The 25,770-nt window shown below is 48.6% G+C and overlaps 1 protein-coding gene across 2 annotated transcripts in view; it reads left to right on the top strand.

The window, feature by feature from the left end:
* Positions 1-25,770, top strand: part of MAN1B1 (mannosidase alpha class 1B member 1) — a 727,728-nt gene that overhangs the window by 207,901 nt on the left and 494,057 nt on the right. For both annotated transcript variants that reach the window (XM_069609733.1, XM_069609734.1), the window contains one exon: positions 4,772-4,920. In XM_069609733.1, coding sequence (XP_069465834.1) covers positions 4,772-4,920 — 149 coding nt within the window. The remainder of the gene's footprint in view (positions 1-4,771; positions 4,921-25,770) is intronic.

Here is a 25,770-nt window from a genome sequence, read left to right as displayed (position 1 = left end):
TCAAAAGTTCAGTCTTAGTCCAAACTCGTATTCTATCCCTGCCACTTAAACACAAATGCTAATCTAAGAACAATTGTTCTTTCTACAACCCAGGAGACTTTCTCCCTTCTCCTGGGTATGAGTCTCCCAAGATGCAGCGTTCTCCACTTCAGGAAATGTTCCATGGTTCACAAACAAAGGAGAGGTTCCAAGGTTCACAACCAAAACAAAGACTTTTGTTCCTTCCCTTTTAGGAAAGATGTGTGTCCTGTTAGTTTCAAAGGGGCACTGACTCTTGGCAGGATCCATTGTTGACGAAAAGGGAGGAAGTGGGGAAGACAACCTCTTGCGTATTGTCGCAAAAGGTATCCTCTGGCTCACAGGCACGTGCCCCAGATGCTTGCATTTTCCATGCTGTACACCAGGAGGAGACCCCTGGATCTGGGAGTTAATCTTCTCAAGGACAACTTCCAAAGGATCAGTCTGTTTGATGTTTAGAGGCAAATGTTTTAACACCAGCGCAGGGTTCAATTGGGTCTCTTTTGTATGTGTTTCGACTTTCACTTGAATATCCTGCATCTCCCCCCTGAACTTTCTCCCATTACCTGCTCTGGCGGGGCACGTTTTACCGGTTCTGCCTGGGGCTTGGTTTCGCAGCCCGTAGATATAGGCAGTTTAGACCGGACTACCCAGCCTTTCCAAGTAGTGTATTGTTCACGCTTCTAGCTGTTTCTCGTGTAATCGCCTACACGGCTCCGCGGTAGGCAGTGCTGGAGGTTTCAGTGTTCCTGGACCGCACGGTCCAGCCCACACCGGTCATGCCACCACCACACTTACTCTTGGTTCCAATTATGCTGGCTCTTTGTCGACTATCAAGATACTTTCTGGGTGTCCCATACTCAGTTTTTTTCCACTTAAGGTTTTCTCGATAGGCTCACCTTTGTATCGCCCGTTCTCCCTCTACCGGCCTGGTAGGGCGTTGGACTGGTCTCTCCTTTCCTCATCTCTTGCTGGCCCTCCAGTTTTAACCTGCTTCTACTACTACTGCTATAAACACCCTGCCGACTTGCAAGACACTGTCCGCTTTCTACTACTGCTACTGCTGACCTCCCCAATGCGCCCTTGTGTTCTATGCGCTCTTGAAGTCCGTCATCTTCTCTGGACTCTCTCGTCCTCTCAATTGGATTCCGAACAGCTTCCAGTATATCTTTGCTGTTTGGTTTAAATAGCAGGGACTGACCCAGCGTAATGGCAGCTTGATTGTACCTTGCTTGGGCTCTTCTTCGTCCCTGTACTCATTACAGAAAAGATTGTCTGACAGTTTACAGTAACGCATGGTTTAAGACTGTGTCGTAGATAGAGAATGTTTGGGTGTTTATTACTCTGTGGGGTCGGGAGTTGAAGGGGCTGTGTCCCAGACTCTCATGCTTATCCCCAGGGACTATTGGTTAGCTACTGAACCTCCCTAGCCTCATGGAAAGGGGCTCCCCTCTGGGGAGAAGTGACGCCATCTGGAGGATAGTTAAAAAACCCACAATGCCTTGCTTATGTGGCTTGGAACTGGAGGTGTAATATATATATTTGATTATCTCACAATCACTTTCTAGACACCCATATCAAGAAAGCCATACCCAGTCTGGAAGCGGGGTGTCTAGAAAGTGATAGCATTTTTGAGAGAACCTCTATCAATTATGTTATGAATATCATCAATGTGTAAACACTCCACATTTAACAGAAGTCATACTAAACAGAAAACCCTGAGAGTTTGATTTAGTCAATAGATCTAAACAATTATCACTTATTTCTGAATACTGTCCCCAGCACCCTCCTCGTGCTGTACAACACTTGATACAGCCATACCATATACAACTTTTGTAATATAGTTTCCATAGCCATACATCATGGTGTGTATGAACTGCATTAGAAAGTGACATATAGGTACCCCCAAAGACAGTGCCCAAGCAAATGGCTCGCAGAATAGAATTTGAACACTGGCTTCTTGTTCTTTATCCCTGCTTAATGTACTGGTGGAGTGCTCCTGTTTCAAATGGGATTATAGTGTCTTTGAACCTACACTTTTTGCAATGTCTACATGGAGTACTGATGCTTGAAGTACGTGTGCGTTTCAGGGCTGTGACTGGGATTTGTCTAGGAATATACTTTGAATTGACTTGGTACCACAAGTCTACTGTGATGTGGTCAGGGACCTAACCGAGTCAAGAGAGGATTGGGGACCTTCTCAAGCTGGGACAAGAGGCCTACCACAGGGTTTCCTGGAGCCAGTACTGCACCAGAGGTGGGTAGTGGTAGTTGGGAGGGCTCTCGTCTCTGTCCCTTCTATATGTCTGCCTGAATATGTGAAGTAGTACTGACTCTTGCCCAATACATGTTTCATTTGATGCTCACCAGTGTTCTTAATCTTTTATAGGGCCATGTGTGCCAGGATATCTAGTGGGGGCGTAGGGGAGGGAAGGAGGTGCTGCTTTGGTGTAAATTCATGTAAGGTGAGTGAGTGGTTAAGCGAGAATGTGGGGGGTTTATTGAGGGTTGTGGAGAAAGGGTTTCTGAGAGTGAAAGGAAGCTGACTCTGGGAGTAGAGTGCAGTGGGGTAGGGGTGGAGAGTAGTGCGAGGAGAGTGTAGAAGAGAATAGTGGGAGGAGATTGTAGAAGAGAGTAGTGGGACGAGAGTGTGTAGAAGAGAGTAGTGGGAGGAGTGTGCAGAAGAGAGTAGTGGGAGGAGAGTGTGTAGAAGAGAGTAGTGGGAGGAGTGTAGAAGGGAGTAGTGGGAGGAGAGTGCGTCTTGGAAAGCAGTGGCAGGAGTGTGTAGTAGAGAATAAGACCGATGAGTGGAAGTAAGGGGTAGAAAGAGAGAGGAACATTGGAGGGACATTAGCGGTAGTGTGAGGAAGAGAGGGGTCGAGACAGTTGGAGGAATAGCAGTGAGGCGATCTGGAGGAAGGGAAGGGAAAGGAGACGGAGAAGCTCAGGGAAAGGAGTAGAAGGGCAAGGGGAACCTGGGTATTTGGAAGGTACTTAACCAATTTATAAAGATTGTTGTGATATTTGTGGAACCCTTGGATAGGATCCACCTAGGAATTCCCAAAGCGAGTCAGATGGAGAAGGCGGTTGCCTTTAGGCCATCCCAACCTTTAGATACTAGGGACTACCAATCTTTAGTGGCAATTTTGTGGCCTTGTTACACCAGGGCTTAAGTAGGGAAAAGCCCATGGGAGACTAGAGGCGCCAGGACAGACCTTAAACCTTCTCTGGGAGCTTATCTGAGGTCATCTGTGAACTACCCAGTACATTCACAAAACTCAGTATTCATTCCATTACACCACTTTGCAGTAGTATTTCACCATGAATAGAAGACTAGCACCTTCAATACTACCTCAGAGTTGTTATCTGTACTGCACAATTTTATTAATTCACCCCTGTACCAATTTAATATGTCCAGAGTGCACAGAGCATCTTGAATGAATCATGAAGAGTGTGTACACGTTGGTGATGTTGTGAAATATATAATTTCTGATTGGCCTCCTGAGCAGTGCATGATGGTGTCCAATTTATGGTTACTTTAGGAACCATAACTGGCACATTTATGGAATGGTATTGGTGTTTTTCCTGCTCTGCAAAACCTGGGCCTTAGCTGGGTTGAAGGTAGCCTGCCTACCTGGCTTTGGTCCCCGAGCTTGGTCTGTTGGGTCCTCTGGAACCAGCTCTGGGCTCACACAAAACAAGCTCGGTCAGTATGTGCTGGGCATGGACAAATGCATTGCCTTAGCAAAAGTGCCTCAGGCTATGTCGCTTGGCTATATTTTTGGTTGGGTCTTGGAGCACCCAGGTGCATGGTTTACAGGAATACTGTATGTGGTGGGCATTTTTCAAGGCCATGCTCCATGCAAGGTGCTATGGCCATGACACTGGGCACATTGGGTATACCCAATGTAGTCCAAAACTCAGCCTGAAGGCTGGGCTTCCTCACATTTGATGTGTGTGCCCTCTTGACATGACTACAGACCATACTCTGTGGACTCAGTAGGTGGTTCGTAAGTGCATGGTTCAGCCCATGCCCACTGGGGTTCATGGAGGAACCTAAGGCATGCCCCTTGGTCATAATGGGTGGTTTGGATGAGCCAAAGGCAGCCATGCCCTGCTTTTAGAGCCCTTGGGGCAAGCCAAACGCCACACAAAGTGGGCACAGGGCTCTTTGTGGAGCCCAGGGCATGGTTGAGTGTTTACATATGGGGGTCAGTAAAGGGGTGATGGGAAGACTGTCTGTATCTTGACCTGTTGGAAGATGGTTGACTCCTATAGTAACAGGAGTATCTTGAAGCTTAGAATGCAATGTAGCCAGGGTGTCCGAGAACTGCCATCAGTTGATGTTTGATGTGAATAATTTAAAGATTGATTTAACTTTGAGAAGGTAATCCTCCTTGGTCCAAACCTATTAGTCGCCATAAGCAGACTGGACAGATTAAAGTTTTAAGTGTTTATTTCAATGCCAGCCAGCATTGATACTTTGTTTAGTTCTTGGTTTTGTGATACAGCAAGACTGTTTTAGGTCTTTTTAATCTAGCACCACTTGTTGAAATTGATCGGTTTTGGTAATTTGTTCATCCTGTACTACTCTAAAACTGTGCTTTATATTCAAATGATTTATTTCACATGTTTTAATCAATGTAGTACTGCATTCATATTTCTTAGTCCCATAAATTTCTTAATACTAAATTTTCTGGTTTGTTTTTTGAGGTTTGTAAATATTGTTTGCATTGCTATTTTTCCTACATAGAATTTGATGAAGCAAAGAAGTGGGTACTGAATGAGCTTTCATTCGAAAAGAATGTTGATGTTAATCTTTTTGAAAGCACCATCCGTATTCTTGGAGGACTACTGAGCACCTACCATCTCACTGGAGATGATCTCTTCTTGGAAAAAGCAGTAAGTGACCAGTTTGCCCTTCATGTCCCTGAACTTCAGAATGGTGGGTGCGAACAGGCTGAATGCAGAAGTCACAGTTCTATCGCTAAATACTTTATTCATCCTTTCAAGTAGCACGGTCGTACAGATACTTTGAGCCCTGGGTTAAGTCCTGCCATAACTCAGTAAAGAATCTGAGTTTATCCACATTTCTTTTCCCAACTAATACTGTGTCCACTAAAACTGATTTTGATTGCCTCATTCAGTTCCAAATGTTGCAAATTCTCAATAAGCTAACCATAGTGGATGAATCCCTTTATCACTGAAGAGCAGAGTAAATGCTGTGAAGCAGTCAAACTGAATCTTGGGTACTTCTTCGATTAAGTTCCTTTATTCCATTTACATCTTCAGGCAAGTTTATATCGGAGAAGGACCCACTGGTGCCCACCATCCAGGCTACATCTTAGAACTGACTCTTGTGTAACACCAGCAGTAGGGTATTCCACTTGTTTTCTACATTGTCTCACATTCCACACATGTACCTTCACAGACCATACAGGCAGGGGAAAGGGAAGCCAGTACTACAAACCTTTTTTTAATTTATTATAATTTTTTTTTTTAACCAAACACAAAAAAATGCAAATCTTTCTTGGAGCATCCTCTTGGGAAGATGGCAAAATCTGCAAACAGGAGTGGAGTAAATAAACACCACCCATGTAGGCAAATGCCCTCAATCAGTCACAGAGAAGGTGATACTGCCCTGACAACCAGACACATCTGTTGAACCTTCTGCACGGGACAACCTCAGCCACACAAACAAAAGGATACATGTTTTTGATACTCTTGCCTTCCACTTGTTCGAGTCTTCCCAACCTAACACACCGCCACTTGGCATGCACCACTATGTGTTGGTCTCTCAACGGTAAGCATGTCATCACACGCTGCACAATCTTTGCAACACTCATTATTACCATAACGCATAACTGTTCCCCTAACACCACAATCTACTAAGAGTTTCCCATCATTCGGCATACCCTCTTCCGCGATGACGCAAAAACTGTAGTTCTGATACTTGTTAATCTTCTTAGAATCACATGGGGATATCGACATGGGCGTGACTGTAAAACAATCCCTAACTTGACGTGTAGTGTACTCAAAATCCATCCTGCGTCGAGGTCCCTCAGATTGTTTTTTTCCGCCCAACTAGTTGGTCACCTTATGCGACGCTCGCAAGAGTTGATATTGCTCAATTGTTACTTTGTCCCACGACCGATGGTCGTCTAGTATTCGACTTCTTCTCTTTGACTACTTTGTGGACTCCTACCCTGAAAGATATCGACTGCTGTTCGGCGACTGGTGCATTGATCGACGTCTGTCGAATGCGTGGCCTCGGCCTTCCAGCCAGGCCCTTACATTAGGGACAGTGGAGCCCTTGGATGATTCTTTTTGAGTATGCATTTCCTTTCCCTTCTCTGGCTGCCATTTACCTCTGCTATGGAGAGGACTCCATTTAAATGTTGTCCATCGTGCAATGGAAAATACCCCTGGAAAGACACCCAATGCAAATGCAATAGGTGCTTACCTCGTGACCACGACGAGCATTCCTGTAAGTCCTGCAAACTCTTTCATCCCAAGACGTTAAGATAGGTGGACAAAGCGGTGAGCAGCCTAGGCAATGCAGGCCGAGGGATGTTCCCCCATTGGCGCAGTCGCCTGAGATGACGAGGACTCCAGCGACAGCCATGGCTCCGATCTGGAAGCCATAGATCTTTCGGTGGAACCCTCCGGTTCCCAGATGCCTGTCCCCAGCGCCGACAGGCAGACCACCGGTTCTGTTATGGGGAGTTCACACCCTGGCGACAGGGGCTCACACACGCCACCCAAGGATAATCACAGAATGCCCAAGGCCTCCTCGATGGACACGTCGAAGAAGCACCAAACGACAACAGGGCAGCCGAAAACTTCAGTTCTTGTCGAACCTTGCAGTCCAGCGCCATCCCTGCAACCGCCTTCTCGGAATGCGACTAGGCTTCCCTCTCACACGCGCGTTTCCATAAAAAAGCACACAGCTACTGACACGTCGTCCAAGGGCGTGCTCGTACCTAAGGCTTCGCCAGAGTCGGCAACCGTGACGACGCCTTCAGGCGTGTCAAAACACAGTATTCAGTCGCTGAAAATATGCGAGTCTTGCGGCTATTATTTCGGCAGCGGAATAGCCCAGGAGCACCCCCTCTCGTTCAGAGGATTACTCTGAAGGCCGCCAGCCCCTCTCTAGGGCTTTATCAGGAACACCTCCCCCTTTTGAGCAGCCTTTCTGTTCTCTGGATCCCTCTGCTTCTCATCCCTCTTGACCAGTCGGAGGTTTGAGAATTATATGGATAAGATGTCTCAATTCATAGACTACACAGAGAAATGTATCACTCCCAAGAGACCAAGGGAGGAGAAGGACTCATGTCCCATTCCACCAAAGCTGCAAAAGCTTCCAAGTCAATCACAAACCCATCAGGGGGAGATTTTTTGAGTATTCATAACCAGAGGAAGCATAGGAGGACAATCCTTTTGGTCAGGACACCACTGACCAGTGCCCAGACTGGAAACCAGATCAGCCAACAGATCAAGGGCCCTCATATCCCAGACTCAGACATTATTTGTCTGGATCCTCTTTCTCCACCTCAACAAAGGCAGTCTTCGCCAATAGATGACCAGATGGTATTTAATGCCATCCTAAAGAGAGCCGCAGATCACTTTCAGATTGCTACGCAGGAGACTGTCCAGGACTATGACTTCGTTGAGGACCTTCTCAAAGAAAAGCCTCCCACTAGTCGGGCGATTCCTCTGCTCAATTCCATAAACGCCTTGCTCCTTCTTTGTCTCCTTCCCTCACAAGGGCTGTCAACCCTCGGTTTGAGAAACTGTTTCGCGCCTCTCAATCTTACTTTTATGTATACTCAAGGTCATGCCACACCGGACCCGCTGGTGGTTACAACCACCAGGAAAAAGGCAGGGGTGCCACTGTCTACGGTAGAGGCTCCCCGGATAAGACTGCAAAAAACTCTATGCCCTTGGCAAACGAATGACCACATCTCCAGCCTGTTCAACCAGAATTGCAAATAAGACCCTTCTCGCTAGTTACAGTGACGTGCAATGGGGCCTGTTCCAAGAAGGCCTCCAAGAGGTCCCTGAACCGACGTGATCACCCCTACTGGAGGTCTTCTCTGAGGGTAGGCAGGTGACCCATAATATTCTCAAGAACACACTAGATGCGGCTGAAACTGCGGGACGCACTCTGGCACAGGGAACTCTCCTCAAGAGACAAGTATGGCTGAAAAATTCGGGCTTCAAGTTTGAGACTCGGGCCGCCCTGACAAATGAGCCTGTAGAAAAGTTAAACTTATTTGGTAGGACTGTAGATGACAGCCAAGCCTTTCAAACAGCAGGGAGGTTCAAACTCTCGTCGTTCCTTTCAGCGTCTGTCCTTCTCCCGATCTCCCATCGGCAATATGGCGCTGGAGGTACCCCATGGTCCTCCGGACAAGGTTCATCCGGCAACAGCCAATATCAGCAAAGAGGGCACCGCAGAGGCAAGGGTAGAGGCAGAAAATCCACCCCAAGAGGCTCCCCGGCCTCCACATCAAAATGACTCGCCAGTCCGGATCCCCTCCCATGCCTCCCCGAGCCAGGGACGGTTGTCATCATTCATTCATGGATGGGAGGGCAGGGGATCCCATCAGACCAGTGGGTGCTCAAGACAGTCACCCAGGGTTATTGCATCAAATTCCACCGACCACCTCGATACCATCCACCAAAGAGCAGACACCGATCACCAGCACACCTGCAAATCCTGCTGGAAGAGGTGCAGATCCTTCAGGAAAAGGGCGCCATTGAAGTCATCCCCATTCACCAGGTAAATAAGGCTATTATTCAGTGTACTTTCTTGTAGCCAAAAAGATCTCACCATACGCCCTGTGTTAGACTTGTGCCCAGCGATCAAATATGTCAAACCGCAAAAGTTCAGAATGACAACATTGCAGGATGTAATCCCACTGCTGGTGCAGGGGGATTACATGGCAGCATTGGATATGAAGGGTGCATACTGTCATATTTCAATGTTGCCGGTGCACAGAAAGTACCTAAGATTCATGATAGAGGACACGTACTATCAGTTGAAGGTTCTTCACTTTGGCATTGGCTCAGCTCCATGGGTGTTTATGAAGGTACTGACAGTAGTAGCTGCTCACCTGCACAGGAAATCCATCCCAGTCTACCCTTACCCCGACGACTGGCTAATAACAGGGGAACATGCCTAACAAATACCCAAAAGACAGTAGATCTGACCCCAGCCAAGTCAAACAGTTTCTGGGAGCTCTAATTTGGACCAAAGACGGCCTCGTCTTTCCCTCCAGCGAGAGGGTTCAAATCATGCTGTTCCAGATCCCTCACTATGTAGCCAGTCACGAGGTGACCATACGCAAGGCCATGCGACTGTTAGGGATGATGGCCTCCTGCATTTACCTAATTCCACATGCACGTCTGTGCATGTGCCCCATGCAAGAGTAGCTCTCGAGCCAAAGGTGGCAGCCCAGCGGACAATGGAACGATCTAGTGGTTGTCTCGGCAGCCCTCGTTCAGTCTCTGCAGTGGTGGTCAAGGGAAAACCTTCTGCAGGGGTAAACCTTTACCACCTCCGCAGTAGAAGCCACTCTCACCACAGACTCATCTCTGCCAGGATGTGGGGGTAGGGGGGTGTCCCACCTCCTTCACCAGACGGCACTTGGCGTGTGGTCCCCAGCGGTATTAACCAACCACATAAACCTATTGGAACTGCTAGCAGTGTTAAAGGCCCTGAAGGCATTCCAAACACACCTCCAGGGGAAGACAGTTCTAGTCCTCATGGACAGTACTATGGCCATGTATTACCTAAACAAACCAGGGGGCACTCCCTCTCCAGGGCTATCCAAACTGTCAAAGAACATATGAAAATGGGCTGTCAGACACAAGATGTTCCTCCTGTCACAACATGTTCCAGGGGAACTCAATGTTCTTGTGGACGTACTCCGTAGAGACTTCCCACTACCCGTAGACTACGAGTGGCAATTACACAAAGACATTGTTCTCAATGTCTTCGCAGGCTGGGCTTCCCTGAGATCGACTTTTTTGCAACTCTGAAGAAAGCACAATGCCCAGATTATGCCTCCAGGTACCCTTGGAAGCGTTCCAAGGGGAACGGTCTCTGGATAACATGGTCAGGGAAATTTGTAAATGGGTGCTGAGTAAATCAACGCCAGCCATGCAGACAAGTAGAACTATAGAGAAGCAGAGATACTACCATAAAGTGGAAAGAAGCCTGGCATTAGCAGAACCCAGTTTTTGGATCCCACTCTCCCTGGAACCCGGACAGTGAAGATCTCAGCCATTTTAGATTCAGGAGAGCACTTGAAAACACTTCTCTTCAAAAATGCCTTCCCCCCCCCCCTAACCATGCATGAAACCTGAGGACTCGCATGGCCCTAGAAGTTGCACTGAAGACTGTCGTTTAGATATCTCACTCTTTGTAGACAGCAATAGGCTAAAGCAATGTAGCCCTTTAAATGTCTGGTTAATATGCTAAATGTTCACCAGCCCTTTGTGCTGGATTATTTTTGCTCATCCGCTGTCTTTCCCCTACCGTCCTTTTTTTTTTTTTTTTTTTTTTATTTGCCTCACGTGCAAAGAGTTTTGTGTGGTTGAAGTAAGAAAGATTGTGAATTACCTGCTTGATGCAACTGCAAGGCATGTTGCTATTGCTGCATTCGAAGTGTTCTTGGGCTTGGATGGGGAAAAGCTTGCTGCATAGGTACTAATATGACCTAAGAGTCCCAGGATGAAGAAGGGGGGCTTTTCTTTCTGTGGATAACTGTTCCTTTCTAGTATGGATGAGGACCTGTTAACAGGGCAAGCAAACCATTTCACAGGCAAGTATTTGTTGGTCATAACCAAACCCACACCCAATTCCTCAAAAGGCAAAAGAAATTGCATCTTACGAGGCTTTAAGCAAGATCACAGCCAAGGGGCAGGTTTGACAACTCAACAAGGCTTAAGCCAGCAAACCTTGGTCAACCATGGGCTTCCTCCATACAGTTGAGGGGCAGGGTCTCATCTTTCTGCCTGCATGGCAGCCTTGGACTCTGGCCCTGGAACCTGGCCCTGATCAGTCTCCATCCCTCTCACCAGCAACGTTTGATCCATCTCAATTTTTGCAACATCTCAAATTTGATAAAACAATATAGGGTAGAAAATGATGTGCCTAAATGTGCTAGAGTTATGGGCAGTGAGATTATCCCTTCAATGGTCAAAACGCTTGGAAAAGAAAACTGTTCAGGTCCAAATTGACACTACTATGACTATGTGCTGCGTCAACGGGCAAGTCGGCTCAAGTTTATTGCCTCTCTCAAAGGAAGTGCGGGAGCTGTTGCTGTGGGCTGTTTGTTGGGTCGGAAGGAGTCGGACATGTTGAAGACATTCTGTACTCTCTTTAATAAAAATTATAAGAATAATGTCCATCCCTCTCTATTGCTAAAGGGAATACCCTTCCTATCTAAAGGAACTAAAGGTGCTTGTCCGATATCGGGATGTCCAAAGTAAATATGTCCTCTGTTCAAACTTACTCTATCTGACCCTACCACCAAATATAACTAAAGTAAATAGGCCAAGAGAATGTCTGTTCTTACCCTGGTCCTCTCTTCTTGGTTAGTCTTTTTTATATACAGGTTTCTTTTTGGCTCATATTCTTAGCGTAATCTCCTTTGATAGTCTCTCTTGTCAACTCTTGTAGTTCTTCTAAAAAACAGTTGGGTCTCATGCTTTCTGTGGCCCTATCTTTGGAGTACATTTCCTTCCAGTAGTTCCTTACACACATATATGGTTCTTCCCAGTCTGTTTGTTCAGGCTTTCCTGAATTATGTTTGCCTTGATTCCCTTTTAGGCTTTCTTTGCCAAGGATTCTCTATCTGTTGCTGTCTGCTCTTTTACCTTGTTCGCTGGCAAGCTTTAGCTCGCCTTTCTTGCTATGTTTCTGGGTTGTACATTATTCAGCCTTCAACTCAGCAGATAGTTTGGTTGCTCTTCCTTGCAGGCTTTTATTTCCCAATCTCTGTTGGTTCTGCACCTGGATTGTTTAAATGTCTTTTTTATATATTGCTCACTTTGCTTGAAAACTGCTTTCTTCAATGCTATTTTGTCCTCGTTATTGGGATCAAACTTCTCTCCAAGTGACACCGGTCTTCCCCGGCCGGGATGTTTGCTATCTGCTTTCTCTGGGTTTTTACAGTTCCAATCGTTCAATTTTTATGTTTTCTTTCTCGTCCTTAGGACTGGTACGAGTTTCTTCACGCATATGATTACCTGGCAGCCCTCGCTACTCTCGATTTCCACCCGGTACCTCTCATCATACAGGGAAAGGTTGCAGGGCACGGCTCTCGCCCGGGTGATTCTTCTCGCTGCCTGGATTACCTTTCTCATTGTTCAGACTTCCTGTCACTGTAGTCTCGGTGCTGTTCCTCGGGCATCCTGCCCACCACTCCGCAAGCGTGGTCATGCCACTACCAGGTATTTCCTCCTTCTGTTCCTTCTTGTACCACGTCCTTTGCGGTGGCATACACTGGGGCTCCCGCGTCTATCACTGTCTTTCACTCACTAGCTCTTCGAAAGTCGTGGGCTCTGTGACCTGCAGTGTCGCCACCTTCACACGGCATGATGTCAGGGGGCTTCCCCTGCACCTAGCACTCTCGTTCTGCTCCCACTCATCCCAGTCAAATACACATCTCTGGTTAAAGAGACATCTTCCTTTCCTTTCCCACATGTTTCTTTTCACATTGACTTCAGCCAAACATAACATTGCCACACTACTCTTCATAAAAGATAATCCCATATATGTGGCTAAGGTAGACATACACAGGAATGGGAGTCCTGGTCTCCAAAGGGTGAGTCTCCTCCGGTGAGGTCCCACTTGCCTCGAACCCCTCCCTAGGGAGGTTCTTGCAGAGCGGGCTCACCTCCCTAGACTCACAGTGGCTGTCTCCTCCTTATTGAGAAGGGATGAATACCTGTGATTCGTCACAGTTGGCAGACCTCCCACATTGGTGGTGGCAGAGAGTTTGCCAGGAATAAAGAACACTCTGCCTGACTCCCTCAGAATAGCATTGTTGAAGACCCACAAGTGGAGCTAGAGTGCAATACTGTGCACTAGCTGTTTCACATAGGTGGAACACATTCAAAGATGTGTTTGGAAACGGGAAGAACAGTGTCAGTTGGTTGATTTTTAGAGGAGTAGAGGGTACCTGTTTTCACTGAATTGGATCAAAGTTTATGTATGCTGTTGATTGTTCGCCTGGTATTGAACTTGAAGAGATCAGCATCATGGTTCTGAACTTGTGCTTTTGGTAGGTGCCAGTTGACACATGTAAATGGCGAGCCCCATACCGCTCCATAGATTTAAATGGGCTGTCAACCACAAAAAATAAAAAAAATCTGATTTCACCTTCAATGGCAACTGAGAAGGTTAAGAAGTATGCTTAAATGCACTATCGTCCTGGTTGTTCCAATGTGGGCCAGACAGAGCTATAATTGTTTGACTCAAGGTGCTCCAGCTCTTTTTTTTTTGTTGTTTTTTTTTTGTTGCAAGAGCGTGCAATTCTGCAACGCAATCCAGCTACCCTCTGTCCGGCTATGCCATTCCTGATGTTAGTATCGGTCACCTACACTTGCCTAGGAACGCATGGATGTCTAGTTTAACGTAAGAGAAGGTTCAACTAAGACCTATTTTAGAAAGTGGAACTGGCTCTGCCAAAGGTCAAACTCCAAATTTCAGTCCAGTTTCCTACCTTTCCCACAAGTCCCTTCTGTACCTCCTCCATTTGTCAGTCCTGCCTTCAGCGTGCATGCATCAGAGTTCATTTTGCGACTCTAATTCAGATATGATAAGTGGTTTGACCAAGATTCACTATCTGGTGGTGGAACAATTATTCATGAGGCTCTCACTTCACAAGCTTTCTCATTTTTTTTTAAAACGTATTTTATTGATTTTGGTGGGAAAAAAAGAACGTGCAATACAACAAGAAATCAAGCAGTGGTTCAAACAAGGGAGGGGACGGTGCAAGGGGGACAGGGGAAGGGGAGGGAACAAACAAATCAACAACAGTCTTCATGTTGCAGCAAACTTACAGTGGACGGATGGGTTAGGGCCTGCGACCCAAAGTTTCAGAAAGCGGGAGGGGCCGCACACGAGGGCCGGCCTTCCAGTGCTGGCGTAAGGGGATAGCACCAGTGTGATGCTACGAGATTTCAGGGGGGTTTGTGGTCGGCGCTGAAGCGTATGTCTCTGAGGAGGGCCTTCCATGATTCCAGGGTGCCGCACTCGGTTTCGCCGCTTGACGTGATTCCTTCCTGCCAGGCCCTGGTTTCAGCTACTGTCCATCTCTCGAGTTCTTTGAGCCATCGTTCATGCCTGGGGCCCGACGGTGTCTTCCAGGCCATTGCAATTGTTCTCTTAGCCAGGATGCATGAGATGTCCATTAGTCTGACAGCATGCTTGGACTTGCTGGGTCTGGGGTAATTCCCCAGGAGGCACTCGCCGGGGGTCCATTCGTACCTCGTCATTCCGGCGTCCATGCAAGTCTGTTTGGCTCTGGACCATAGTGTCATCGCCTTAGTGCAAGTCCAGAACATGTGGGTCATGTCCGCTTTATCATTCCCACACCATGGGCATGCAGGGGAGGATGTCTTATTGAAGGAGGCGACCCTATGTGGGGTCATGTATGTCCTATACAGGACGTTCAGTTGAATCTGGCCGAATCTGGAATTCCTAGACACTTTTTTGGGAAATATTAGCGATCTCTCCCATTCTTTATCCGTGATCGGGGTCCCATGGTCCGCTTCCCATTTCGCCCTCAGATCTTCGCCTTTAGGGTTAGGTTTGTCGCATAGTCTGCTGTAGAGCCTGGAGACTGGTCTCCAGCCATCCGAGAGGTCATGCATTTCTTGAAGTAGAGGGTCAGGGGAGGGTTCCTCCGGCCAGCCAGTCCAATGTTTCTTGACAGTCTGTTTAAGGCGGTGGTACCAGAGGAACTGGCCCGGGGGTATTCCTTCGACGGCCTTGAGAGATTCAAAGTCCCTGAATTCCCCTTCCTCGTACATGTCGCCCCATGTGTATATGCCTGCTTCTTCCCACCTCCTTGCCGTGGAGAGGTCTGCATCCGTTCGGCAGGTGTCTGCCAAGATGGGGTTATCCGGAGAATATGGGTGTTGTACTCGCCTGATGTAGCGGGACCTGGCCCATATCTTCCTTCCCAAGTCAATCACTTGTGAGGTGACCAGGGACTGCCGTGTGGGGTGCCACAGGGTTTCCTTAGGGATCACATTGTTCGAGGATTGCCTCAGTATTTCCGTCTCAGCCGAAGGTTCGTCCGAGAGCCATTTCGTTATGTGGCTCAGCTGGGCAGCCAGATAGTATAACTGGAGATCCGGCAGCTTTATTCCACCCTCCTTGTATGGCAGGGAGAGAACAGATAACGACAGTTTGTGCCTGTGGGGGCCCCAAAGGAAGTCCCTGATAATAGCCTCCAGCTTCTTGAAGAAGGGCGGTCGAGCATAATGACAAATGTTCACGAAGAAATATAGGAATCGGGGGAGTACGATCATCCTGACTATCGCTGCCCTGCCCACCATGGCCAATGGGAGCCTGGACCAGAATTTTATGGAGCGTCGAAGACTCATGACGGCGGGCTCAGTGTTCTGTTCGTGCGTGAGTAGCGGGTTATGGCTTACGTTGATCCCCAGATAACGGAACTTGACCAGTTGCCAACCTATTCCTATCACTGGGAGATTGCGTTCTGGAATGTTGCGTAGGCCCGCCAGGGGGAAGGCGGAGGACTTGCTCCTGCTGAATCGGATCCCCGAGTACTTCGCGTAATTTTCTAGTACCTCCAATGCTATCGGTGCGTTAACTTCGGGAGTGCTTAGGTAAAGGAGGACATCGTCTGCGTATAGAGATATTATGTGGTGTACAGTGCCCACCTTGATACCAGCGTCGAAAAGCTGCTGCCTAAAGTACAGTGCAATCGGCTCCAGGCCCAGTATGTACAGCATGGGTGATAGCGGACACCCCTGTCTCGTTCCCCTTTGTATTTCCCAGGCTGCTGATACCATTCTTCCCGTTTTCACGCTCGCCATTGGGGAATTATAGAGGACCTCAATCCACCTAATGAAGCCCCCTCCGAAGCCAAATCTTCTCAGGACCTCCTTGATCCATTCCCAGTATATGGAGTCAAAGGCCTTGATAGCATCGAGTGACAACACCGCCAGGTCCTCGTCCCTCTCGTGTGTTTCGGCCATTACATGCTGTAGCCTCCTGAGGTTAGCAGTGGTGTTGCGCCCAGGTACAAATCCGTTCTGGTCTTCATGGACGATGGATCCCACCACTCTGGCCAGCTTGCGGGCTAATATGGATGTGAGGATCTTGGCATCGTAGTTTAGCATGGCCAGAGGGCGGTAGGACTCAGTCGGTGGGCGATTTGTGTGGCTTGAGCATAGGGACGATTATGGTTTCTTTCATGGTGTTGGGGAGAATCCCATTCGTGTATGCCTCCTGGTAGACCTCGTGGAGAACTGGAGTGAGGATGGACTCATACATCTTGTAAAACTCAGGTGGGAGGCCGTCGCTGCCAGGGGCTTTGTTAGAGAGGGACCTGATCGCCACTTGCACATCCTCAAGAGTGATCTCCATCTCCAGTTCCTCTCTCTGCTCGAGTGAGATGCGGGGAAGTTCTATCTCCTCAAGTGTGTCTATAATGTCTTCAGTAGGAATTAGCTTCTTGTGAGCATACAGTTCGGTGTAGAATTTGGCAAAGGCTTCATTGATCCCCAGCTGGGTCGTCTGGGATGTCACATCGGCGTCCCGTATCTCCACAGGGAGGTGTTTGGGGTGTTCCCGCTTGCAGAGCCAGGCCAGTAATCTCCCTGGTTTATCCGATTCCTTGTGGGATCGGGTGGTATGCGTGGCGAAATCGAATTTCTCCAGTCTTTCCCATGCTTGTTGACATTCTACGCGGGCTTCCTTCAATTTATTCTCGGCCTCTGTGGAGTTGTCGTGAGCAGACTCTAGTCGGGAGATCTCAGCTTCTCATGCTTCGAGCGTTCTCTGCAGTTGCCTGCGAGTACCACCGGCTCTCGATATAATTTCGCCTCTGGTCACCACCTTCATAGCTTCCCATAGTGTGCCCCAGGAGGATACAGACCCCACGTTGATTTCCAGATAATCCTCCAGTTTTTCGGCAAGGCCCTCCCTGAACTCGAGATCATCAAGTGCTGCAGTCGGCATCCTCCACATGGGGATCGGGGGTCTGGGGCCCCTCAACTGCCATAGCATGGTCAGTGGGGAGTGGTCGGAAATCGTACGCCCCAGGTACTCTGTAGCTACAGCACGTGGGGCGAGCTCCTTGTTGATAAACAGGTAGTCAATTCTTGTATGGACTCCGTGTGGGGCTGAGTAGTGGGAGTAAATCCTTTCGGCCGGATGATGTTCCCTCCAGATGTCCACTAGATTGAGCTGCTCCAGAGTTTCCCTCAGGGCACGGGATGCAAGGTTGCTCGGGTGTGGGGGGGCAGCGATCTGTCCGCGCTTGCGTCAACAACACAATTAAAGTCCCCTCCCCATATGAAAGTGCGGTCCCGGTGCCGGATCAGCTTAGCAATCAATGTGGCGAGGTACGCCGGTATTCCGTGATGTGGAGTTGACCAAGCAGACTGGAGTCTGTTCCATTGTACCCCAAATCACTACGTATCTCCCTTCCTTATCTTGTTCACTCCCCTCCAGCTGGAAGGGCACGTCCGGGCTTATCCATATTAGTACCCCTCTAGCGTATTTAGAGTAGGGGGACCCTCTCACAGTCCCAGCCCATCGGTCTGCAATCTTGGACATGGCCTCCGTCGTGAGGTGAGTCTCTTGAAGGAGAGCAAACGAAACTTTCTTCCTTTTGAGATAGGATTGTTTACGATTGCGTCTGAGGTATGAGCCCATACCCCTCACATTCCATGTCATCACGGTGAACTGTGCCGCCATCGGGTCTGAGTTTCGGATTTGATGCGGGACTCGGTCTCCGGAGTCCGGCACTGCTTTAGACCTCTGTAGGTGAGCTGCGGGGGGAATGTCACTGAATTCCGGTCGTCGGGGTCGCGCCCTGGACCCATCTCGGTCTTTGTTGGCGAAGGAAGCATGAAGACTGTACAACTAACAAAACTAATACTAATAACAAAACTCAAACTGGTGCGCCCAGCGACTACAACCATGTCGCGGTGCTCAGGCGCTCTCAAGCCGTCGGAGCCCATCCGGGAGTCGGGCGCGAGCTGGTTCAGGCAGGAGCCTAGACCGGGTGAATTCTACGCTGGGGGTGGGGCGAGGGCCTGGCGGCGGAGCCGAGCGAGGCCGTTTCCGAGTGAAAAACTGAAGTTGGATTACCTTCTGTATTCCGGCGTCATGTACGATAGTTCTTACTGTTACTCGGGGGTCGCTTGTGGAATCAGGGGGGGTTAGGCCTCATTCCGTGAGTTGTCCTTGCCATCCGCCAGGTTATTGTCTTCTAGCCACATGTTGGCTGCCTCTGGATTATCGAGGAATACCACTCTCTCTTTATAGACGACCCTGAGGCGTGACGGATATAGCAATCTGTATTTTAGGTTCAGTTGTCGGAGCCTAGCTTTTATCGGGACAAATAAATTCCGCTCTCTCTGAACCTTCTGCGTATAGTCCGGATAGATGGAGATTTTGGAGTCCCCTCTTTCGATGGAGCCCCACTCCCTGGACCGCCGTAAAATAGTTTCTCTGTCTTGAAAGTTCAATATCTTAGCGATTATAGGTCTGGGGTGCGATCCAGGGGGAGGTCGCCTCTGGAGGGATCTGTGGGCCCTCTCGACTGAGAATGCTTGGGTCAGTTTGCCGGCCCCTATTTCTTGCAGCAGAAGGGTTTCAACGAAGGATGTGGTATTTGCCCCCTCGTTCCCCTCCGGGACACCCAGGATCCTGATGTTGCTCCGTCTGGCCCGACCTTCGGCCTCCTCCGCCCTTTCCTCTAGGAAGGCGACTTTCCTCTTCAGGAGGGCAACTTCTGACTTCATGGCTGTGGTGGCCGTGGATGTTTCCTCCGTCGACTGTTCGACGGTCGTGACCCTCTCCGCCAAGTTGCGAGCGTCTTGGCGGATCAGTTGAATATCAACTTTGAATTCGTCGATCTTAGAGTCTATATGCGTTTTTAGTGAGGCTATGGCATCGAGTATCTGAGAGTGGTTATCAGCGGCCACCCCTTCGCTCGTCCGGGCGACTTCAGAGGAGCCGTCCCTGGCTAGAGTGGAGGTCTTCACCTTGGTGGAAACAAAGGAGTCCATGGTGGTGGCTCTGGTCTTATTCTTGGCGGCCATCTTGAGGTGATGATTGCGGATGTCCCAGGCCTCAAAGGGTAGTTCGCTTGCGGGGTTGCTAGCGAGGCCCACCTCCCAGCCGAATTTCAGGCCGTAAGCTATGTTTGCCCCCGTGTCTGGTTGTGCGGCCCACAGAGGCGAGTTTCAGAAGAGTAAGGGTAGGAGGGAGGCCCCCCCCGCGAGCGAGGCAGGATCTCGCGCAACTTATTCTGTGGGGCTGGATCGATATAGTGACCCGAGCCAGGCTAGTCCTCCGTCAGACAGGTGGCGGCTGGGGGGGTTGTTTCCCTTTCTCGTGCTTCCGCTTCTCCCCACCAGGCCTGGGAGTCCGTCAGGGGAGGCATACCCCTCGTAGGCCCCGCTGTGCGATGCGAGGCGCCATCTTGGATCCGATCAGAGCGGGAGGGGGAGAGCCGTTTTAGGACCGCAGCAGCGTCTGGGGGGCCCAATCCGGCGGGCCCAATGGATATTCGGATGCAGAACCGCCTCGCCCAACCGCACATTCCTCTGCAAGGGCTGGGGCCGCACATGAGCCGGAGAGAAAGGATCAGGAAACGGCGTCTCGGCCGGAGCTCGGCAGATCAGCTACCGCTTGCCATCGGCGCCAAGCCACGCCCCCCTCACAAGCTTTCTCATATTAATTTACTGGCATGGTGACTGTCATTTTGACAAGATTAATATAGTCTCCATTTGTGCCAGTGCCTGCTGCAGGTCTTAGTTTGGTTTAAATATGTTTCCTCGAAGAAGACTTTTCTAGTGGTCATGACATGAGCGAGTAGGGGCAGTGACATCCAACTCTTCTCAGCTACAGAACTGTTAATTTCATTATAAAAATATACAGCTGCAGCAATCTCCAAATGCCCTCTTAAGGTGCTATCGGAATTGCATTTCAGTCAGGAATTCAATTTGCCTTTTATCTTCACAAGAGATGTCTGCTTTTACTGTAGTCTTAAACAGTGGTTTTAGGTTTATTTACCAAGGGTTTATAATACGTGTCACACAAGGCTGCTTTAGAGTGCAAGGCGGAAATAAGTTGGGAAAGTAAAGGAGGTTGGAAGGTGGGGGGGGAGAGGAGGAGATGCCCCTTAGATTGGTGCAGGCCTATAGCATAAGCATTTCAAACGCTTTTTTTGATAAGTGCTGCATCAGCAAGGCATATTCACCAAAGACTATTTACCTTCTGTTTTGTGCTGCCATGCTGCCTCAATAACTACCGTCAATCTGCAGGAGTAGCACACCAATCCAATGTGAAGAAGTATGCCCGGCCTAACAAAAAGATTTTCTGAAAGAAAATAAACATCAAATGTTCATTTTGCTATCTGAGATCCACCGGATGCTTGTTTCACCATGTTGAAGTCATAGTGATAGGTGTTTTGCACTGAAGTATCAAGTCTTGCATTTGCCTATGTGTGTCAGTCTGTATAATGAGTCTGCTTCTAGAAGGGAGATACTGAGTGACAATGATGGCCAAGTATTTATGTGCAATGCCCCAGACTGCTCTATGTGGCATTGAAACCTTTTGATGCTGAGCCCCCCTCTTTATTACAAATGTTGATGTTTAGCCCCTTCCCTTGAGTAAAAAGTGTTGCTGGCTCCCCCAGATACCAAATCTGCTTATATTTTCTATTGAAACCGTTACCATACTCCCTTTTTGAAGAGACTCACTGCCCCCCTCCTAGGGGGGCCATCTCCACAGTATACCACTGACTTGGAGATTATCTAATCTATAGGGAGCCACTGTAGTCACTTATGGATTGGAGAGATGTGTTCAAGTCTCCTGGTGTGAGTTATAAGCACTGCTTGATTTTCCATGAGGATGCCACTTGATGAAAAATAGTGGGGGATGATCAAAGCAACGACAAAAATCACCTTGCTTTGAGCTGCTGTTCTTCCCCTTGAACATGCCCACATGCTGATTTTATTATTCTTTTTTCAATACCACATGGGCTGTTGTACCAAGACAACTAAAGTGTCTGAAGTCATCACTCTGCTTTGGAGAATGTGTGCTCTGCAGAAACCTCAGGGGCAGTTTGGGAAGAACAGGGTAATGAGAAGGAATTCTGTCCTGTTTACAGAATCTGGAAAGACTAGAGGACCAAGGCTGATACCTGGATTCCGCCTGTTGTCCTCAAGTTACCTGGTTTACACTGAGGTAGTGTAACCCTTTCTAAACAGGAAATGCTGTCTGCTAACCTGAGCGGAACAGGGAAGAGTAATGTTGTAAAGACCGGAGGAGGGGTCTGCACTTCTGCTCTATATGGTAGAGCGGAGGCACAGAGACCCCTGCCAAGATTCTCTATTATGGTAACGTAGTCGAGCAATCAAGGCCTAGCTTCTCAGGAGGTGATGCACCCATGAAGGAATGTCCACACTGTATCGGTTAAACAGCCTTTATAGAATCAATATTCAAGGTCATATACACAATCACGATAACTCACTTTGTACTTCGAAAATCAACAATGGTAAATGTATAAAATTCTAAAGTGTTACCACTAACGTTATTAGATCTCCTTAAAGTGCATACAGTCAGATGACACACAGATAAAAATAAAGAGGAAACCAGCAGTAGAGAGAGTAGGGAAAGCAAGATGGTTGAGCAATAGGCAGAATACTGGTAACTACTGTTAAACACAGTTCTGTGTAGAGACCCCCCCCCCTTCCTGGGCAACCTGTAGGAGAAAGATACAAGCCCAGTCCATATATTGTTCCCACTAGACTTTCCAATAGTTCTGCAACCCTATAGTACCTGGCGTTGTAGCGTTCTTCGTCAGGGAAATCGACAACCCGAGTGTCCTCCCTTTCAGGCAGGAGTCACTGGTCGTCGAACGTCCGACGGAGAACAGGTCGAGCTACGACGGTGAAGTAACTGCGTCGTTCCTAGCGGTGCTCGTTCACGGGGAAGCGTAAACATCCTGCCAGGAAGAGGCGTGCGGGGCACCTCGGTGTAGCTAGTTCTGGACCGCAAAGAGTTGAAGAACTGTGGCCCAGCAAGGGCGTTGAGTCGTCGCCGTCTCTTTGGTCTTTGGGTGGCGGGAAACCCACTGGTGGATGCTCCTCGGCACGTCGACGGTCAGGCCTTCTCCAGCAGGATACAGCAGCGACGGTGCAGACGAGAGCGTCCTTGGATCAATGAAGTTCTTGGGCAACGGGAGCACGGCGGCTCCGGTCTGCGACGGCGGTCGTCGACAGTGGCGGACAACAGTCCGGGCGCTTCTCCTTGGAGTTCCGCAGCAGTCCCCGTATCGGGTCGGCAGCCTGTCGAAGGTCTGTCTACCAGGGAGCTTAAGCAAAGGTCAGCTGTGCACGATGGTCCTTCATAGCTTGGGAAGAGGGCGCCTTACCAGGTCCTCTCTGGGTCAGTTATTGAAGCACAGCAGCTTTCAGATTGCAAAGGAGAGCAACAGCAATTCTTCTCGTCCAGCAGGGCTTCAGGATCAAGCTTCAGTTACTCCAGTTACTTGTCGTAGTGGACTTCAGCTTCTGAACCCGATTCGTAGCAGTGAGAGGTCCCCAGATATACTGTTGATCTCCCATTCATTCCGCTGGGTCATACTCAAGCATCCAATCACGACTACGGGCATTCGTGCAGGCAGGCAGCCAGTCAGGCACACAAGGTATTCAGGCCATTCACTTCCCTCCAGACACTCACAACAAGTTATGTGTATTGGGACAAGTACCGAGCCATTCAACACTCCAAGCTGCATTCATACCGGTTTCGGGCAGGGCTGTCTCAAGTGTCAACCACCAGATGCTAGACAGCCACAACATAGAATGTATATTCATCACACACTCCCTTCACCCAGGGCCCACCCACAGGCGTACCGACAACACACGGTCGTTGAGAAGGCTCCAGCCTGTCTGGTCGGCACTTCCCCACACTACCATATACGGAACTTCCACCCAACAGCCAGTCAGGGGGAAGGGACTGAGGCGGGGCTTCCCGGGACTTCGGGAAGATCAAGGTAACAGGTGATGGAAGGCAAGATCTACCGATTCCAATGACTGGGCCTGGGCATCCCAAAATGGAGGACGCTCAGGGCAGCAGTCATTTCAGCACGGAGCTGCCACCAGCCCGTACCCTGCTCTGTGGGTCACACACAGGTGCCCAAAACATACACTAGGGTCACAGGTTTGTACCCCTACCCATGGGTGCCATAAGGGTATCCCTTGGGTCTGTTCAAAAGAGAGAGCTGCACCGCCAGGAGTCCCACATGAACTCCTGCCCGGAAAACACGACAGAACACACGATAAAAAGCAGTAAAGGACAAGGACACGGAGGCCCTGTCCCTCCAATGCATTTCCAGCATCACAAATGTGACCTATGAAGACTAATAAAATATGCGCCTGTGAAGCATTGCAAAACCAGAGTGAAAACCAAAGTTCAAGGAGAAGCGAGAGGGAGAGTTCAGATGTGATCAAGTAAATTCTCTCTGTGGCATGCTATAAATCAAAACAATACATGCAGTTGAAACCAGAGGGAGCAGTGCTATGACCTAGAGAAGTAAAACTACCCTGGAGTTGGCTGCCTGAATGACCTTGGCAGAGAGGGAACTCGGAGGAGAGAGAAAGTGGAGCAAGAGATCATTCTAAAAATCCTTGACCAAAATGCTGCATGCTGGGGGTTTGAATCCTGAATCCCAGACAGAGAAAGCAGACTGTATTAGGGAGTTCCCAGTGAAAATTGTGGCACTCCATCCTATGTGGAATCCCATGATTTAAAGCTGAACCGTGGGACATGAAGAAGCACTTTGGAAGAGAAGCAGGCTGAGAACTAGTCCGGAGAACTTGTTGCTTTAGTGGAAATTGAGTTCAAATTCCTAGACCAAATGGAAGGAAAATACTCTGTATAATGAGAGACTCTACAATTCCAGAACAAACTGAACAAGCCAATCCTGATAGTCGACTGTTGGCAAATGCCCCGACTGCTTGTCTTATAAGACACTATGACAATAGGTCTTCGATGTCTAAAACTTTATAATTAGGATTTTCTATTTTCTAGTATTTGATAGCCTTTTACACTACATTTTACACATAGCGCCCAACATTGATCAGTTGCATCCCCTATTAAGTGGGCAACGATTTATGCATTTTGGAGGATCAAGATTGTACCTTACCTTCTTTCCCGCATTCATCTTTACATGGCCAACTCTTGGTTCTGTCAGTTGGCTTGGTACTCCCAGGTTATTGGAAGCAACTTTGAACAAAACTTAGCTTGCAAAAAAAGCCTCCACCTTGCTGGGTCATCTTTGAGCACATCTTAAGATACAACGGTTGGCTTTTATTCCCTCGATTCTCAATCAACATTACACAGAAGGAGGTGGGGCAAGACAGAGCGGGGTGGGGCAAGACTGCATACAATGGAGCCGGAACGAGAAGGAACAAGATGGAGTTGGAACAAGGTGGAAATAAATTGGGTGAGCCATTGTGAAATGGAGAGAAGGAGCAAGCCGCAATGAGACAGAATGAGATGGAGTTCGCCAAAGCGTAACTGGGAGAACCAGTATGAAACGGGCAAGCAAGGATGAAATGGTGAGATGAAATGAAGGGCCAGAATGAGACGAATTGACTGAGGAACTAGGCAGAGAAGTAACCATAGAGAGATGGAGCAGGAACCAGGCAGAGGTGGATGGAGGCACGGAGGAGCCAGACGGGGATACTGAGGAGGAACAAGACGGAGAGACTGGACCAGATGGAGAAGGGACCACATTTGGAAGGGACCAGATGGGTGGGAGAGACCGAGAAGGGACCAGACTGGGAGTGATGGAGAAGGAACCAGACCCGGAAAGATGCAGAAGCAGACTTGGAAAAAGGGAGAGATGGGTGGGACGCTGGGAGAGATGAGGGAGGGAGACGAGGAGCCTGGGAGAGATGTGGAAGGAGATGTTGGGACTTGGAGACATGCAAAAAGAGAAGTGGAGACTGTGAGGGAATGAGACGGAACAAAATGGAGTGACTGGACAGAGTGTGAAGTAATGACAGAGCGAGATGGAGACAATGCTTCTTTGGGATTTTGCTGGGTTTTCTTTAATGAAGTGGATAGTTGGCAGGGCACCATCCATTTCAGGCCGGTGCAGACTCCAAAGCTGGTTAAGAAAGTTCCCACACACATATATTGTATAGTGCAATAACTTCAGCTTCAAGTAACTATTCGGCTGATTCTGGCTAAAAGTTCTTCAGCTCCAGACAAATAATGTCTTGCTATTCGGCTCGGTCTTCTTATTTAAATGCAGTGTAATAACTCAAAAGGGCACATATGAAGTGCAAATTGCAAAAGAGCATGGAATTAAAGATTGTCTGAATGCATTCATTGACAGAATTTTCCTAATGGTTCTTATCACAGCAATTGTTGGGGAGGTTGAACCTTTGAGTAGCCTCAACCAAAAGTGCTTTGTTAGCAAAAACCTTGAATTATGAACAAATGTTTCC

This window comes from Ambystoma mexicanum, chromosome 8, assembly GCF_040938575.1.
Source record: "Ambystoma mexicanum isolate Mex_15411 chromosome 8, UKY_AmexF1_1, whole genome shotgun sequence".
Taxonomy (NCBI): domain Eukaryota; kingdom Metazoa; phylum Chordata; class Amphibia; order Caudata; family Ambystomatidae; genus Ambystoma; species Ambystoma mexicanum.
The sequence above is the reverse complement of the archived record's forward strand: the minus strand, read 5'-3'. Positions and strand labels throughout refer to the sequence as shown.